The sequence below is a fragment of the Maniola jurtina genome, chromosome 13 (genome assembly GCF_905333055.1).
Source record: "Maniola jurtina chromosome 13, ilManJurt1.1, whole genome shotgun sequence".
Taxonomy (NCBI): Eukaryota; Metazoa; Arthropoda; class Insecta; order Lepidoptera; family Nymphalidae; genus Maniola; species Maniola jurtina.
The window spans coordinates 13,780,001-13,795,882 of record NC_060041.1 but is presented as its reverse complement, the minus strand read 5'-3'; the positions used below and the strand labels follow the sequence as shown (position 1 = coordinate 13,795,882).

Below are 15,882 nucleotides of genomic sequence, written 5' to 3'. Positions count from 1 at the left end.
CATAAGATATTGGCAAATTTTCGTGATTCTAGGTCAACGGGAAGTACCCTATAGGTTTTAATTCCCTGGATGGATCTTGATCCTGACAGACAAACAACGAAGTGATTCTATAAAGGTTCCTTTTTCCTTTTGAGGTATAGAACCCTAAAAATATACACCGTCTAAGTGTGGTGCCCAATGCACTCGCGTTATTGCCTCGCTGAATAGCTAGGCTTAGCCGTGGAACGAAATAAACGTCTTGTCTTGGGCCACTTGACGCTTTTATATGTAATACAAAAATTTGTCTTGATTTAGCTGTTCTTAAGTCTTAAACAAAGTCAAAGTCCACAATCCGCTCAATAGATCTCAGCTAAGAGGGCGTGGTGTTCTTCACCTCCATTCCACTCTGAGGGTGTGTGTTGCACCTTAAACATAAAATATATAGTAGGCAGGTAATATTGTGGCACATTTATTGCAATTTGCGTATGGAACGCGCTGTGGGCAGCCGTGCTACTGACATTATAATGTTTGTTACATTATCAAACCAGTGGCTTCATTTAAACTGGCTCAAAATGGTTAATGGTTAATTACTGTACAAATAAGCTTCTGTTATTGGGTACCTAATTACAAAAGCTAAAATTTTATAATAGTGCTAAATGTATTTATCTGAAACTCTGACACAAAAAGTGTAACATTATTTATGAAGCTTATAAGACTAAAATTTAATTATTTTCTAGGACTCTAAAATATTATTTGTTTATTTTGTATCATCTTATAAGGTATATTAAGTAGTATTAATAGTGCAGCTATAAGTAATTAAAAAATTTAAAACCCGATTGCCCTGTCATATTGATAAATTTTCAAAAAAATCATGGCCAATAGTCATCAAATTCAAATGCAAATTCAAAATATTTTTATTCAATTAGACTTTTACAAGTTCTTTTGAATCGTCAAAAGTATCTACCACGGGTTCGGAATCTCCTTTCGGAGAAGAACCAGCAAGAAACTCGGCGGTTGCTCTTTTCAAAGATCTCATCACTCGGAATGATGGATTTTAAAGATATTCCATATTCAAATCTTTTTAAGCAGTTAGACTTTGTGGTGGAATAAAAAACTCACATAACTACATGAATCCTCCTTTCTTTGGCAGTTACACATGTAATTAAAACAGTCACACATCTGTTAAAAGAACTAATGAAAGGACGGACATACTATTTTAACTCTGCACTATTATAAGAAAAAAATCGAAATAAAAAAAATCAACACCGAAAAATACCGTACAACCGTAGACAACAATAACGTTATTTAATTAACCGTTATTCGTTAATCGAGTCCGCCGGTGTCACGGCGATTCGGCGCCAATTTTTCTCGCGAAAGTGTGAAAATAATTGATTCCGGAGGGGACGACGGGGTTTATTGAAAAAGACTTCGCCCGGCGTTTTGTTTCAACGTTTCATTTGGCTTTTATGGTATTAAATGGCAGTGTTTTTTAATCTGCGTAAATTTTATTTCGTCAATTTTTTCGTGGGGTGTGTGTCCGATTATTTATTAGACGAAAAACAAAATTTAATACATCCTATTTAATTAGAATCAACAGTATAAAATTGGTTCTAAACAGTATAATCTGGTTTATGCGACTCATTTGGTATCTTTTGTTCTGCTAGTAGAGGGTCTTCCATTGCTGTGCTTTCCGGTGTAAGGTCGCCATTCTAGGACACCTAACTCCACCTGGGACCCCAACGTTTATCAGTTTTTAACCCCCGACCCAAAAAGAGGGGTGTTTTAAGTTTGAAGTGTGTATCTGTGTATCTGTCTGTGGCATCGTAGCTCCTAAACTAATGAACCGATTTTAATTAAGTTTTTTTTTTTGTTTGAAAGGTGGCTTGATCACGTAGAGAAACCCTAAGCATAGCATCACCCACTGAATGACTCTGAGCTTTCTTATGAGGCCTATTAGTTTAACCATCATAATATCTCGGATCCATATAATATGTCATCACTGGTAACACGCATTGTTCGAAGCCTTTGGTCTTTTGAAGAATTTGAATCTATCTATCTGGCATTGGAAAATGGGCAGACCACAAACAAATACCTAATGTTTTATGATGCGTTAAACTGAATAGAATACAAAATTAACTATATCACTAAATCCCACATCCACACCTATCAAAACATTAATAAAATAACCAACAATGAATTTATACCTAATATTATTTTAATACGGGCCCCAAACAAAAGAGCAGTAAGTCGAAAAATCGTAAAAGATAATACACCCATTGTGCTCCGACGCAAAAACATGTCGGCCATTTTTTACGATATTTATGTTTAGGGATTATTTTATTGCGATTCCTTTTATTGTAATTGCGAATAAGGATTTGGTGAATGTTTTCTCAAGTGTTGCAACAGGGTTCGAGGTTCTATGCTCTTTTTAAAAGTGTTGAAATACGCATTCATTTTTTTTGGTATGGCTTAGGATTTTTTTGTGGTTCGTTCGCGGAAGATTTAATGCCTTTTTAATGGTAATACCTACCATAGACATAATCAAAGAGCAAATAAAAAATTAATAACCGATATTTGGAACATACAATAAAACTTATAAGAAAAACTCCTTCAAAAAAAAAAAAAACTGGAACTATTTATTGATTTTGCGGGATAAAACTAGCCCATGTCCGTTATAGATATTTCTAACTATTCGGAATTGTGCAAATAACTTGCTTGTTTGTGAAAGTAAACGTCGTGACGAAACCTCAAACCTGCCTGCGAGTTATCCATAACGTTGTTGAAGGTGTGCCATGGTGCCAAGTCTGTCGATCCACAAAAGGGATGATGACTACTTAGTCAAATCAGCGACTTTTTATAAAACGTCAAAACGCTCGCTTAGTATGGGGAGCTTGTATGAAATTCACAGATGTGACGTCATAACATTTGACGTTATTTGACTACTTTTTTAATTAAATCGGCAATTTAAAATGGTCAGCAAACTTAAAACTAGCAGCGGATGTGAACTTTACTAATTTCCGAAGACCCTCTATTTAATAACTACTAAGAAATAATTTATTTTTGACCTAGGCATCATCCCCATTGGCTAGGTGTTCTCAAAGGGTAAAGTCTGCCAATCTGCACTTATCCAACATGGTGAACTACATGGTATAAATAAACCTATCTCATTCTGATATTGTCATGTGCTACTTACTATATTTTTATAGAATATATTCGAAGGTTTTGTACCATACGTAGAAAAATGTTCAGCTAAAAAGTTTATATTAATTAAACTTCATCCCTTAACAAATTAATAGGTGAAAATAATTAAAATCACACTCAGGGGTTGGCTGAGGGCGAAGTTTCCGCGTCGACGCCTCCTCGGCCCTCGGTACTCCCTCAGGGCTCGATTATAAAATTACCTATTCGCTTTATGTGGCTCAATAATTATTTCGATACGTTTTTCTGCGGTGATCTTGCTAAAACTGTGCTTGGAACTAAATTTTATAATCGAAAATCACATCACATTATCACACTTTACACTTTATATATTATAAAGGCGAAAGTTTGTGTGTATTTGTGGGTGTGTATGTTTGTTACTCCTGCACGCAAAAACTACTGAACGGATTTGTCTGAAATTTGGAATGGAGATAGATAATATCCTGGATTAGCACATAGGCTACTTTTTATCCCGGAAAATCAAAGAGTTCCCACGGGATTTCGAAAAACTTAAATCCACGCGGACGAAGTCGCGGGCGTCAGCTAGTATTACAATAAAACTTAAAGCTAGCCTTATATAATTACTACTATACAAATCATTCCCGTGTGGAATGGTGCCAAGAACACTGGCTGCATTTCCGTCCTAGCCAGCCAGGCTGATCCGTTGCGCAAAAATGAGTCAGCCCTCTGTCACCCGATGAGGCTATCGTTATTAATTGCGCTGAAAATTGAAATGTCAATTTTTTATACTTTACAAACTTCCCCGGGGGGAATTCCCTTGCCTTTATAAGGAGGCTGATATCTGCACTAGTATAGGTATCACGAAATCTTAATTACATACTTACCTCCAAATCTTAACCTATCACTAAATCTTCTTAAACAAGTACTTCCTTCCAACATTAATTACCACTTAAATTTCAAGACTCTACGAATACAAGATCTTTCAATAGGTAGCTCCTTACCTCACACATACCCTATAGGTTTAAATTAATACGCGGAGTCAAAAACAAAACACTTTGAACATGATTAATGGCATTACAAAGGCCATACAATATATAACGGCCGGCGTGGCTTTGACAGACGGGGTGGTAAGAAATAGCTGGGGTGTTGGGGCTGTGGTGCAAGCTATGAGCGTGCTGCATAGGGGCTGAGTAAATGGCAAAATTTTACGGTAGTAATAAGCAAGTACTTTGCAGGTACTAAGTTGCAAGATATCACATCACATATAGTATAACAAGGCGAAAGTTTGTGCGTATTTGTGTATGTGTGTGTTTGTTACTCTTTCACACAAAACCTTCTGGACGGATTTGGCTGAAATTTAGAACAGACTAGCTGATGCCCGCGACTTCGTTCGCGTGGATGTAGGTTTTTTAAAATTCCCGTGTGAACTCTTTGATTTTCCGGGATAAAAAGTAGCCTATGTGCTAATCCAGGGTATAATCTATCTCCATTCTAAACAGCCCAATCCGTCCAGTAATTTTGGCGTGAAGGAGTAACAAACATACACACACACATACAAACTTTCTCCTTTATAATATTAGTGTGATATAGATTATACCCTGGATTAACACATAGGCTACTTTTATCTTGGACAATCAAAGAGTCCCTACGAGATTTTTGACAAACCTATATCCACGCGAACAAAGTCGCAGGCATCAGCTAGTTTTGTATTCAGTTAAGATCCTACTAGCCTACTAGGTAGATCCTAGAGGGGTGATAATAACATGTTAACTTTTAACCAAACCGCTTTATAAATAGGTTGAAAAAAAATCGATAAAGGCAATGCCGATTATCACCGCGGTGATCCTTGATCTGCGTTATTTTTTTATTGTTTTCGGGTTAACTATGACGCGACTTTATATGTTTGGGATTTTTAAAAACCTTAAACCACGCGGATGAAGTCGTGGGCATCAGCTAGTATTTTATTTCATCAGGCTCACTTCACCTTAAGCTCATGCTTCAGTCAAGCGCATGCTTTCAGTTTATTCAAGTTTTGTGTAGGTATAGTCAAAGGTCGTAAGTCGTTTAGCACCTTAATGATCATATTCGCGTGGCACGGTTATGCACATGCGTTACGTGTGTGTGGCGTGTTTATAGAAAAAGGTCATAAGTGCGACAGGTTTTTGATGCAATAGTTTCGTTTAATTGCTACTCGAATTCTGAGGCCGACCGTAAAGCGTACAATAAATTCGCCCGCTGTCAGCTTATGCCTCACAGCCTCCTTAGGACGGAGGATTCGCTCTCAGTGTTTATAATAGCGTGATGCGATTAGGGTGTTTAACGATTAGCTTCGATCGTTTTATTCTCATCGCAAACGTCTTTACTTAATTGAATAATATGGGAAATATTGATTTCTTTACTTGGGCCACTTTAGTATGAGGATATTTCGAATTAAAACTCGGACTCAAAACATTTTTTCAAATTGGGTTCAATCGAACTCTTTTCATGTAATTTTTAAGATAATAATGTTATAGTGATTATAGTTTGTACTTACGTGAGCTTAAAACTAAAGTTACGAGGGTTCCAAACGCGCCCTGGTCTGAGAAGAACTCCACAACAAACTCAGCTGATTCATTTCATACAAAAAGTAAATGAATAGATAGAAACACTTCGTGACCGTCGTCGTCGGTGTGTCGGCTTTACATTCAGTGGCCCAAAAGGTAGTTTAATAGTGCATTGTTTATCTATACTAATATTATAAAGAGGAAACCTTTGTATTTTTGTATGTTTGTATTGAATAGGCTCAAAAACTACTGGACCGATTTCAAAATTTCTTTTACCATTACTTAGAGGGATTCTTCCGAATCCGTATAGGCTATATTGCATATAAACAATGCACTATTAAACTACCACATTTATTTACTTACAACACATTTATTTACTTACTTATAGTAACTTCTTACTAAAAAAAAAGAGTTTCTTGCCGGCCCCTTTTATTAGAAACTGCTTTCCAAACCGTACATAATATATAATATGGTAGACTACATAATATATAATATACCTAAAAAGATAAAAACATGAGAAACTCACTGACTGACTGATCTATCAACGCACAGCTCAAACTACTTACTGTCGGATCGGGCTAGGCATGCAGATGGCTATTCTGAGGTAAACATCCGCTATGAAAGGATTTTTGAAAATTCAACTCCCTAAAAAATAGGGGGGAAAATAACCCACGCGGAAGAAGTCGCGATAATAAGCTAGTCTTAATATTTTAAGCAGCACATGCTGTCCTAGTTAAATTAATTGAATAAATCATTTCAAGATCCCAATTTGGTAGCTATCCTTAGTGCATTTTATAAGGGGCTCCGGGAACTGTAAAGAACGTGTGTGTTCTAATATGAACCCATTTTGTGGACAGAATACCGGCAACCAGTGCTCGGCAACCCGTGGCCGATCGCGAAGCCGATCGCCAGCAGACCGATCCCAGTACAACATCAGCACTTGCAGCATTTACTGGCGCACTGTCACCATCCGTATTTAGGTAAGTTACCTACTTAACAGGGCTCGCTCCGTCACTTACTCCATACAATCGTAGTCCCAATTTCATTTGAATATTAAGCAACCAAAGTCCATGTTTTGCAAACACATTCTAGAAACTAATATCTGTGCCTGTGGTGTTTTAGATTTTTCTAAAAATATGTAGTTTTAAAATTACAGGGGCTCAAAGATTTGTATGTGAATTTCTAAGACCGCGTACATAACTTTGATATTATACATAACTTTGATATATATATATTAGTTCCCGGAACGTTTCTACAAAATTCCATTGAGTATGATTGGTTAGTATTTCGATGAGAGGCGAACTACGTTTGTATGGAGCGAGTGACGGAGAGACCACTCTTAAGGTGCATGACACGGGTCCGCCCGCGAAATTCAAATTTTTTGGTTTTTCACATTTATTTGTAAACTAATACGACAAAGTAGACTTTTAGCATTCTAATAGCGCCAATGGTAGTGTCATCTCCATATAATTTATATAAAAATCTATACTTGAAAGTGTCCAGTTTAAGAAATCAGTCAGAGTATCGACCATTCAGGTCGATACTCTGACTAATTTGTGAGTAACTCACGTCATCATTATTTTGACTAATTTCTTAAACTGAACACTTACAAGTAAAGATTTTTGGAAGAGGTAAAAATGGTGTATTTCACATTGAACTATATTACTAGCGAGTAATACCTCAATGGTATTTCATATATAATTTTTCATATTTTCTTTTGAATAGCCGGTATTATCTAAATCACATCGTGCATTACCAGACACTTATGCATTGCAAAGGGTTGCCACAAAACTAAGACAGGACACCATTGATCGAAACTTCATAGTCGCCTGTGTTGGGGACAATACGCATGCATACCTAGAAACTTTAAACTTTTATAAAATAACGAAGGTCTGGCCCTCCCGGGTTCTTAGCCCATCTTAATTATAAGCGACTGAGAATAACCACACCAAAAAGCGTGTATCTACCTACTTGTATTAAATTTTTTTGTGGTCCTCTGCAAATAATTTGGGTTAACTTTTAAAGCACAACACAAAGGCGCATTGTGTGCGCTTTGCGCGATAGCTACGGGCCCTGCACGCCCAATTTGTTACACAAACACAGAAACAGACAAACGTTATCCGAAACATAAATATGCTGTAGATATCATCATTGTATTGCTATACCGTGATCTCATTTTGAACAGAATTAAAAAAGTTAAAACTAAAACCAGACTGCGATCGTCTTACTAAACGCTGAAATATTATAGTAAAAATGTTTTTCCGTCCCTTGGTATATTTTAATATTGTAGAGTACATTTATATTCATGAACTTAGAATTTTGTCCTCTAGTAAAAAAAAAAAAAATTTTGGAGACCCCCACTTTTTTGATGTAACATCCGTTAAGTCAATTTTTTTCGTATAAAATATGCACTATTTCGTATAAAATATTTAACTATTTCGTATAAAATATCTACTATTTCGTATAAAATATTTACTATTTCGTATAAAATATGTACTAATTCGTATAAAATAAGTACTATTTCGTATAAAATATGCCTATGTCACCCGGACCTTTACAACGAACCCATCGACACCTCATTCATCAAAATCGGCTCAGTAGTTCAGGCGCTACGGTGGAGTGGAACACACAGAATCTGGAGAATCACAGAAGTAGCTAGGCATCCTAATTGACTACTTGTTCGTCATATTATATTTAAATTCAACTATGTACTTAAACCAAATAGTGGCTCTTATGATAATATGTTCAGACTACCATAAGTTCGGAAAACAGATCTGATCTTAATCTGAGAAAAGCCGGCAAGGAAAGCTTCGAGAGACCCAAGACCTAAAACAATAATTAGTACCTACTCGTACCTATACCAACGATATTTATTATCTCAATCTTCTTTGCCATGAGGCCTAAAGCATTATTAGTATAAAGATATTTAGCTGAATTTTCTAAATGAATTTTCTCTTCTGCAGTAAGGCCGGCGCAGGCGCATACCCAAGTGTTTCCACTTCCCGGGGGTTTTCCATGGGCACACAGTTCGAGAGGTAAGCATTAATTATCTTCTTCGTCTAAATATATAAAACGAAAAGCTGACTGATCTATCAACGCACAGCTCAACCTACTGGACGGGTTGAGTTGAAAATTGACATGCAGATAGCTATTATGACGTAGACATTCGTTAAGAAAGGATTTAAAAAAAAAACTCACTTCCTAGATAGGTAGGTAGTAATATAAATAAAAGACTTTATATACTTTAATGACTTTAACATACTTTTAATTACTGTTTGCTCATATAAAATTAATTCACAAATAAAGCACAATGACTCTCCGCCATTCTACGCGTCACCAGAGAGTGTAGACCCGACCAAAACCATAGACTCTTGGAGAACGTCAGAGGCAAAGACCTTACACCATGGATGTATTATACTCTCTATGCCTTACACCCTTACACTTACTAACGTAAGGTCTTTGGTCAGAGGGCGCTAGGCCGCGCACAGACTATCAACAAATCCCACCTAACAGTAGTAGGTATAGGTAATACATATTAGTCTTGGGCGTTTGGAACCCTCGTAGCTTTAGTTGTAAGTTTACGTAATTAATTATTATCACCACTATATTATCATCTTTCAAATCTAACAAATCTGAGAAACAAAAGGTGTACAATAGTACCTATTTTGAAAAAAAAAATATTTTGACTTTAACTTGTTTCGTCCAGGGAAACCCCGTCGCGGCATGATGCGGAGGGCTGTATTCTCGGACCTGCAGCGAAAAGGGCTGGAAAAGAGGTTCCAGGTGCAGAAGTACATCTCCAAACCTGACAGGAAGAAACTGGCTGAGAAGCTGGGCTTGAAAGACAGCCAGGTAACTTGACTACCAAATATAATTACCTGCAAATAAGTAATTTATTTTTAGGGTACAGTGCCTCGAAAGGAAAAATCGGTCAAGTGCGTGTCGGACTCGCACACGAAGGGTTCCGTACCTACTGTCGTACAAGAAATAACATTTTTTATTATTTTGAAATTTTGGTTACGGTCATTTTGAGATTCTTGTTATTTGTTATTAAAGCGGCAATAGAAATACACATTCTTTCAAATACATCATTCTTTCTTGAAAATTTCAACTTATATTAGACTGCATCATCACTTACCATCAGGAGAGATTGCAGCCGAGGGATAACTTGTATCAGAAAAAAATACATGTAAAGGCATCTAACATACATATCTACTATCATACCTGCCCTTATAAAGTCAATACAATACAGTAAAGGCTTGTTTTCCCAAAGAACAAACGGTCCAGAAATTCCAAGATAGCATCAACCAAACATAACTATAATCATCCGAAAGGGGAGCACCCTGCCTACCTACAGGGTGTTACAAAAAACTCCAGCCCCGGGGCACGAGGGAGTGTCATCCGCAGCCGCTCGCCGGCCTACCCTCAACAATTACTAGTTATTTGCATTTTGTGATTCGGGTGGAATTAAATACCTTTTTTTTTGTTGGCGATTGTGAGGTAATTTTTGATACTGAAACTCTTTAAGTCAATTATTAGATAAGTGCAATTCGTTTCACTTTGAAAGACCGTTTACCTTGTACCTGCGGTGTAGGAGATTCGTTGATTTATTATATAGTCGCGAGCATCAGATACTATCTGATAAGTACTATCTGATGCTCGCGACACTTTGTCCAGAAGGATTGACGTTTTAAAAAATTTTAAAAAATCTTAACAGGGCTCTCTCCGTCACTCGTTTCCACTCGTTTCATACAATCGTAGTTCCAATTTCATTTGAATATTAAGCAACCAAAGTCCATGAAATTTTGCAGACATATTCTAGAAACTAATATCTGTGTCTGTGGTGTTTTAGATTTTTCTAAAAATATGTAGTTTTAAAATTACAGGGGCTCAAAGATTTGTATGTAAATTTTTAAGACCGCGTAACTTTGAAACCGAATATTTTAACAGAAATCTGGAAAACCACAGACATAGATATTAGTTTCTAGAATATGTCTGCAAAATTTCATGGACTTTGGTTGCTTAATATTCAAATGAAATTGGAACTACGATTGTATGAAACGAGTGACGGAGAGAGCCCTCTTAATACCTTTATTCAATTAAACTTTTACAAATACCTATTTTTGAATCGTCAAAAGCATCTACCACTGGTTCGGAATGCCTTTCCTACCGAGAAGAACCAGCAAGAAACTCGGTGGTTGCTCTTTTCAAAGATTTGATATACAATATTATGCCATGTAGGTATAAAAGTAATTGAAGTCCCGCGCATTGCTGAAGCGAGCAAATCCACGCTCTTTTATCATTTGACACTAATCTTCGATTGTATATGCTTTTCTCAGGAGTTATAGTTTTAATATATTTTTTGTGCAAAGGCAAGTCCAAAATTGATAACGAATTTTTGTTTATTTAAAAGATTAGATATATCCATCCGTAAAATCCGGTAGAAACTCTTTGATTTTTCGAGATAAAAGTAGCCTATGTCCATTCCCGGGATACAAGCATAATAATATAGACATGCAAAAAATCACTTCGATCCATTGCTCTGTATTGCATCTATCAATGCACAGCTCAAACTACTGGACGGGTTGGGTTGAAAGGCATGCAGATACTCGTAGCTGCAATGATGTAGACATCCGCTAAGAAAGGATTTTTGAAAAAGCCCTAGTATAATAGCTGGGCTATGAAAATGTAGTCCACACGAATGAAGTCGGGACCACAAGCTAATAGTTAGTTAGATCAAAGAAGACTGACTGACAGCTATCAACGTTCATCTTAAAGTCTAGGTGTACAATCTTAAAAAATTTCTCTCCACAATGTAGACCTCTATTAAGAAAGATTTTATGAATCCCATCTCCAGTTGCAGCCAGTTTTACATTAATTATTATTTTTCCGGATAGCTTAATTTGTGTTAAAAAGTTCGTAGACTCTTCGTAGAACTGGCGTAGAGTCCGCGTAGACCTCATGTACACCTTGCCTTGTAAAATTACTGACTGCTAGTATGCTCTATCGCTCTCTAGAATATAATGAAGTAACAAACTCTGCTCCAAACAGATCTAAATTGCCCGCCAAAACCACTAAAACGATAATTTCGACCCAATAAAACATAAATGAAAAGAAAATTGCGCCACTAAACAAAAAGTACCTTTCAATGACATCTATAAAACAAAATAACGTTCCTATTGTTCCTAAACGACTCAAGAAGTCAAGACAACGGAACGTTACGAGCGAAATACCAGATATACTTACACGTGTGTTAGAAAGAGATAGTTATAAGGGTTGTGTTGCGTCTTAAAAATGGATTCTATTGGCCGATTTGTATCGTATAAAAGTGTATCCACGTATTCTATTGGTCGCCGCGCTTTTATTTTTTTTCGGCGTTCGGTTTCTCGTACCGGCCTTTTTATGATATCTGATTTTTATAGGATACTTGCAAGCAGGTTTTACTGTTTATTGAATGTTTTCGGATTAGGCTGAATGGCTGGGTTTATGGACTTGACTGTTTGTTATTAGGTTTTATTTTGTTTGATATTATGGTGGGTTCATACTGTTGTTTTTGGGAACGGATTGCTTGACTCTTTATTCCAATAAACTTTAACAACTATTATAATTTTGTATAACTTTATATTCTACTCAGTTATTATTTTAAATGGTATTTCTAGTTTTTATTTAACATCATTAGATATAGGTACATGCCACCATCAATAACCCCGATTAGTCTAAAAGACTTCATCGTCATGATCAACCCATTGCCGGTTCACTACAGAGCACGGGTCCCCTCTCAGAATAAGAAGGGTTTTGGCTACTGTCTATGACGCATCACTGGCCAAGTGCGGATCGGCAAACTTCACACACCTTTGAAAACATTGTGGAAAACGCTCAGGCTTGCAGGTTTCTCCACTTAAGACTTATATTTTTGTACTAATTTTTATACATATAAGTATATGTGTAATTTTCTAATTTATGCTTTCCAAATCGACTTAATTATTCATACAATCCACAATGTCTCCCTTAGTTTGTTAGATACGCACTCCTCACTATTCACCCTACTTATTTCAACGAACTTTAGTACAAAGCTTCAATTAATCAATCAACCTGTTGGCGTCCACAACTGGGTATATTCCTTCTCAAGAGCGCGCGCCACCACACACGGTCCTCTACCCTACCTACTTCCCCCTACCTTTTTAAGGTCCTCAGTCCAGTGCGTTGGAGGTCGTCCTTCACTTCAGCTTGATAGTTCCTTGAGCTATTTCTGTCACATTTGATACTCCTATACCCTATGGGTTTCCTCGTAAAAAACTTAGCTTAATTTAAATAATACTAGAGGGATGCCCGCGACTTCGTCCGCGTGGATTTAGATTTTTATAGATCCCGTGGGAACTGTTTGATTTTCCGGGATAAAAAGTTGCCTATGTCAATAACATGGACGCAAGCTACCTCGGTAACTGTAGGAATCTGATTCGAAATCAGATTCCCTTTGGGATCGTAGGGTCGTATCCTACCGGCTGCGCCATGTATTAGATTTATTTTAATAATAATAAAACAAGGTAATCATTTTATTAGCTTGATTTAATCAATAATTCAACATGGATGATCTCTCCATAGATCAAAGACCGTTCCATCACACAAACATTCTTAATACCATAGATAATATATATGACAGTAACAATTAAAGATTGCCAGCTATCAAAGTATACAAAAGCGCCTAATTCGCGATAAAATACAAAAAGTACCGGAGCACATCTCCGCGCCTCTACCCTCCGGTTGGCGTCATTAAATAAATTCTGACTTCCTCCCTCCATCGCATAGACTATATCATGACTAGATAGGACTTATTCATAAGTTGATATAATATTATTGATTAATGTAACATGAATATAATTCATTTTCTACCTGTTTTTTAGGTGTTTATGGTGTACCATAAATTGTAGCAAATTCTGTTGCGCTCAATCTCTAAGCTAAACTAAAATAACAGATCTAAATCTATGCTATCCCTTTCACAATGCTCCCCGCCGAAAAGGTTAGCTCTATATGGTATACATCTACAGAGTAACTACAAAATAAATAACCACAATGTCCGCGACTTCATCCGCGTGGATTTAGGTTTAGTGACAAAATCAGAAGGTGCATCAATGGATTTTAACCAATAGCGAGAGAGTGTTAGCCAATCAAAATTAATTGCGATTGACATACTGTAGCTGTTATTTCACCGAAATTGAACCTCAGGTCGAGAAATTACGCGACGATCGCTATTAACATCAAACAAGTTAGAAATCAGTCCCTGAAAAGAAGATTACCTACTACAAACTCAGCAGGGTCAACTACTAAACAAAATAACACCAAATAAAATTCTATTCCTGTAAATAGCCACATCTAATAGAGCAATACCACGCGACCCCCGACGGCCGGCGCCCAACAATTATTTAATGTCAAACGCAAGCAGCGCGCCAAGATTGCGGATACCCCGCGCCTTGTGAGTGTGTGCGCGGCCTTATGTTTGCGTTGCGTTCGATGTTTGAATTTTACTCTAAGCTAAACTGTGCTTGTTTATGGGTTTTTTACAAAGTTAAAAACTTCAATCTTTTTACCTACGAATAGTAATTGTTATTCTAGTTTTTTAATCTTCATTTTTCATTTGAACAATAAAAAATCATTTTATTCTTTTATTTGTTTAACCTTCTCTATACATATTTTGGTTATATGTATAAATTTTTGAAGCGGTGATAGTTGACCTCTTATTCGGTGGGGTCGGGGGTTTCCGGAGTTACTCGTATATACGTTTTACTTTTAAGCTGTCAAATATATCATAATGGCTGAACGGTGAAGGAAAACATCGTGAGAAAACCTGCAAGCCTGTGAACTTTAATGTTCTCAAAGGTGTGTGAAGTCTGCCAATCTACAGTTGGTCAGCGTGGTAGGCCAAACCCTTTTTAACACTTTCTCAGTAGTGAGCCGGCGATGGGCCGAGCATGATGATGATGATATTGACAGTTAAAATTTTCTGTTGCCAATTCAAATCCCGACTTCGTCTGTGTTGGTGTTTGCTGGCGGGCGTGCTCTGCCTATTTGGAGTGTTTTTTCGTTAAACTGGAAAGCGCTCTAAGGGGGTGTCGTGCGTATGTCGGCGAGCGCCGGCACAGACGGGGTCCATACTTGTATAGTTTCCCTAACTTGTTACAAATAACTACAAACTTGAAAAAAATCTACCTACCAAAGATTAAAGAAGAAAGATTTAAAAAAAAATATCAAGTCACAGTCGTTGTATAGGGTTGTCTCTCATATAATTTTTACATTTTTGCTTCTTTATTAGTTAAAATATACCTACATACGGAGGCGTCACTGGCAAAAGTTAGTGATAAAATGAAATAAATTAAATATTAATATTATTTTATTTTCAAAAATTCAAGACAATTATTAAAAATACCTAACGTAATAATATTATTATCTTAAATGATGTACTTACTCACATACTTGATTGAGTAACTAAAATAGATACCTATCAAATTAATCATGCTCAACCAACTGCTTCAGCATTTCAATTTAAATAAGCTACTCCATTCTGAACAGTATGGCTTCACTAAAGGTCGATCAACAACCGACGCGGCCGCAATGCTGTTAAAGCATATATTCAATGCGTGGGAGGGGTCACAGAATGCCATTGGTATTTTCTGTGATTTATCCAAGGCATTTGATTGCGTTGAGCACGAGACTCTTTTAGTTAAATTGAGCCACTATGGAATCAAAGACACTGCGCTTGGTCTCATTGCGTCCTATCTTAGTGATCGTATTCAAACAGTATGTGTGAATGATGTGAAGTCATCCGGATCAGCCTCACTAATGGGTGTTCCTCAAGGCTCTATTCTAGGTCCTTTCATGTTCTTAGTATACATAAACGATTTACCATATGTAGTCCAAAATATTTGCGATATCGTACTATTTGCTGACGATACGTCTTTGATTTTTAAAGTCGATAGAAATAAGGACAATTTTGACGATATAAATGGTGCCATATCTCAGGTAACTCACTGGTTTACTGTAAATAATCTACTTTTAAATGCAAAAAAAACTAAGTGTATTGAATTCGCACTGCCCAATACCAAGAACACAAGTAACATTAATTTAATGATAAATAATGATATTTTGAAAATAGAAGAGACTACTACATTTTTGGGGATAACCTTAGATGCGAAGCTGCAATGGGGCA

At 36.7% G+C, this 15,882-nt stretch overlaps 2 protein-coding genes across 2 annotated transcripts in view; one reads left to right on the top strand and one right to left on the bottom strand.

Moving 5' to 3' along the window:
• Positions 1 to 15,882, bottom strand: part of LOC123871244 (uncharacterized protein C1orf198 homolog) — a 504,106-nt gene that overhangs the window by 446,655 nt on the left and 41,569 nt on the right. The gene's annotated exons all lie outside the window — the stretch shown is intronic.
• LOC123871239 overlaps positions 1 to 15,882 on the top strand; it is a 29,252-nt gene that overhangs the window by 7,101 nt on the left and 6,269 nt on the right. Inside the window, exons 2-5 of the mRNA XM_045914930.1 lie at positions 6,539 to 6,661; positions 7,407 to 7,409; positions 8,645 to 8,716; positions 9,388 to 9,533. Of these exons, the coding sequence (XP_045770886.1) occupies positions 6,539 to 6,661; positions 7,407 to 7,409; positions 8,645 to 8,716; positions 9,388 to 9,533 (344 nt within the window). The remainder of the gene's footprint in view (positions 1 to 6,538; positions 6,662 to 7,406; positions 7,410 to 8,644; positions 8,717 to 9,387; positions 9,534 to 15,882) is intronic.